General features: G+C 53.5%; 1 protein-coding gene across 1 annotated transcript; it reads left to right on the top strand.

Annotated features, from left to right (window-relative positions):
- Positions 1-1,659: 1,659 nt before the first annotated feature.
- Positions 1,660-2,636, top strand: PMZ80_007125 (uncharacterized protein; the record flags this gene model as incomplete). The annotated part of the gene is made up of 4 exons (XM_064875533.1): positions 1,660-2,019; positions 2,067-2,109; positions 2,179-2,410; positions 2,477-2,636. The coding sequence occupies 4 exons, from the start codon at positions 1,660-1,662 to the stop codon at positions 2,634-2,636; spliced, it is 795 nt and encodes a 264-aa protein (XP_064728798.1).

Here is a 2,636-nt window from a genome sequence, read left to right as displayed (position 1 = left end):
TGCAACCAGCCATGTGCGTCGGATACTCTCGGCAAGAATCCAGGAGCACCAGAGAAGATTGTCGAGATGCTCAGTGGGAATGATACCACATTCAATGTCCGCTTGCTCATGCATGGGTTCAACGAGAGAGCTGCCTAAGCACACTGCTTGGCTGGCATTCTCGACCATTTCTTGAATCCAGCAGTTAAGCACAGGAATATGGCCCTCCGCAAGATGCCGTAGCCGAATATCGCCGTCATACAGGCAGATGACCTGGTATACAAGCAAGGCCTGGACTCGAGCCACATGCTCAAGAGGGTCGAGCGTGGCCGCAGTAAGACTCATTGTTCCGGGCCATGTGTCAAAAGAGACACCATTATCTGCTAACAACTGCTCAGATCGATACTCAATGATGCGAAGGATGATTTGCTCATTCGATGCTGTTTTGCTGTGGTAGCATGACAGAGCCGTATATGCCTCTTGGATACACCGAGGAAACCGAGTCCGGTACAGCCGTGGGTGGATGAACTCAGTGCTCTCATTCTCTATCCATCGAGTGAGCCACCGATGAATCTTAGTGATGTACCACTTCAAGCCTGCGACAGAGAATGACGTACCCTCCGACTGCGAGAAGTGACAGATCTTCCAGGTTTCCGGCGAGGCAAACCAGCTTGAAGCTTGTCGGACATCAATCCAGCCACTCGGACATCCGATGAGGTCCAGGTCAATGGATGGTTCTGAGTTACCAGCTTCTTTGTTCGGAAACGCAGCAGAGCATGCAAATGACTGCGATGATTCGCGAGACACTATGTCGTGCTCGAGCAGGAAGCTCGGTCTTTCCTCGCAGAGTACGAAGCGAGTCGGTTTGATTGGGGGGTATTTGCAATCGATGCCTTGCCCCTTACATCTCTGGCAGCGCGGTATCTGCCTTCCACATCGCCGCTTCGCGGCTGCACAGGCTCTACACGCATGTTGTGACATGGTCTTGACCGTGCTCATGGTAATGGTTGTCTGCTAGCCTGAGAAAGATAGGTTGGTCAGCTCTCGGCGACTCGTAATCATGAATGGATCAGGCAGTTCAGATGGCCTGACCACGCTTGAACTGCACATTGCGGGCGCTATCCGCTTTGAGTTAGCGTCCGCAGGTTGCCACCCCCAGCCTCTCCGCTGTGTTGTTTCACGACACCGTGCACAGTATGCTGCGTGGTCTTGGTGGAAATCCCTGCCGAGGTACGCAAATGCTGTGCACGTCGCTTGGCGTTCCGCGGACAGACTCGTCCACGATACGGAGTACCTCAGGATCATGCGCTCCGGGTCTGATCGAATACCGGCTCCGACATTTGTCCAAACAGCATCTCTGGCTGGTTCCTTTCGACGTGGTGTGAGGCATGCCATAGCGTTAGATTTGCGGCGCTCGTCTCCGCTATTCTGGTCTTCGTCTTCCGCCCTTGACAATCAGAATGGTTGCCATCAGGTAGTCACAATCCCTACGCAAGCCAGTTGTGCAGGAAGCGACCTACTCCCATGGTCTTGCCGGCAATTGATTGTCGAAGTGGAGTCGCACGCTAGGACTCAGTATATAGAGAGCTTCGAAGGCAGGTCAGAGGTAGGAAGAAGCCATCAACGCTGACTCTTATCTACGGTTATCACAAAATCTATCGATTCCTACGTACAACGAACATGGCGCCAACCACAATCCTGATAAGTGGTGCAAACAGAGGCTTGGGCAAGGCACTTCTGGAGCACTACCTCGCCAGGCCCGAGCACATCGTTATCGCAGCCAACCGTGACCCAGAGCACGGCACGTCCAAAGACCTCGCTGACCTACCCAAAGGTTCAGACAGCTGTCTCATACTCGTTAAGATCGACGCTACGAGCCACTCCGACGCCCCCGAAACTGTCAATGAGCTCAAGAAGCAGGGTGTCCAACATCTCGACCTCGTCATTGCCAGTGCTGGCGTGGGGTACGCCTTCGCCAAGGTCTCGGACGTCAAAATCACCGACATGAAGGCGCATATCGAGCCCAATGTGTACGGGATGGTTCGGCTTTACTAAGCCACGCTTCCGCTGCTACTAAATTCGGCGAGTCCCAAATGGGTCACATTCGGCTCGAGCGCAGCATCTATCGAGGTGAGTGGCTGACTGCGATACTGTGCCTGATGATGTCTCGGTATAGATGGCTAATTTCTCGTTTCCAAGTGAGTGGTTTTCTGTTGAAGCCGGTAACCGACGTGGAATCCGTCAACATGGATTCAAGCTTCGTTTCCTTTTTCTTCCTTACCCTGCTCCCATCCTCGACTTACCAGCCTTCCAGGAACCCGCCTCCTGTCCCTAATGCCGCATACGCCCCCTCCAAAGCCGCAGCGCACTGGCTCACCAAACGAATGAACATGGAAGAAGATAAGCTCACCGCCTTCGTCGTCCACCCTGGGTAAGCAACTCTGCACCATATCGTGCCATTGTGCTGGAAGGAGAATATGCTGACTATTGACTTCAGCTGGGTTCAAACGGACATGGGAGACACCAGCGCTCGGTTGTTGGGATTCGAGCACGCCCCAGTGAAACTCGAGGAATCTATTCATGGCGTACTAAAGCTGTTGGATTCGGCCAGCAAGGAGTCACATGGTGGAAAGATGTGGACCTGGGAGGGCAAGTAG

Source organism: Knufia obscura (assembly GCF_036327395.1).
Source record: "Knufia obscura strain CCFEE 5817 isolate CBS 148926 chromosome Unknown scaffold_8, whole genome shotgun sequence".
Classification (NCBI taxonomy): Eukaryota; Fungi; Ascomycota; class Eurotiomycetes; order Chaetothyriales; family Trichomeriaceae; genus Knufia; species Knufia obscura.
Note: the sequence above shows the minus strand (reverse complement) of the source record. Positions and strands in the feature narration are given on the sequence as shown.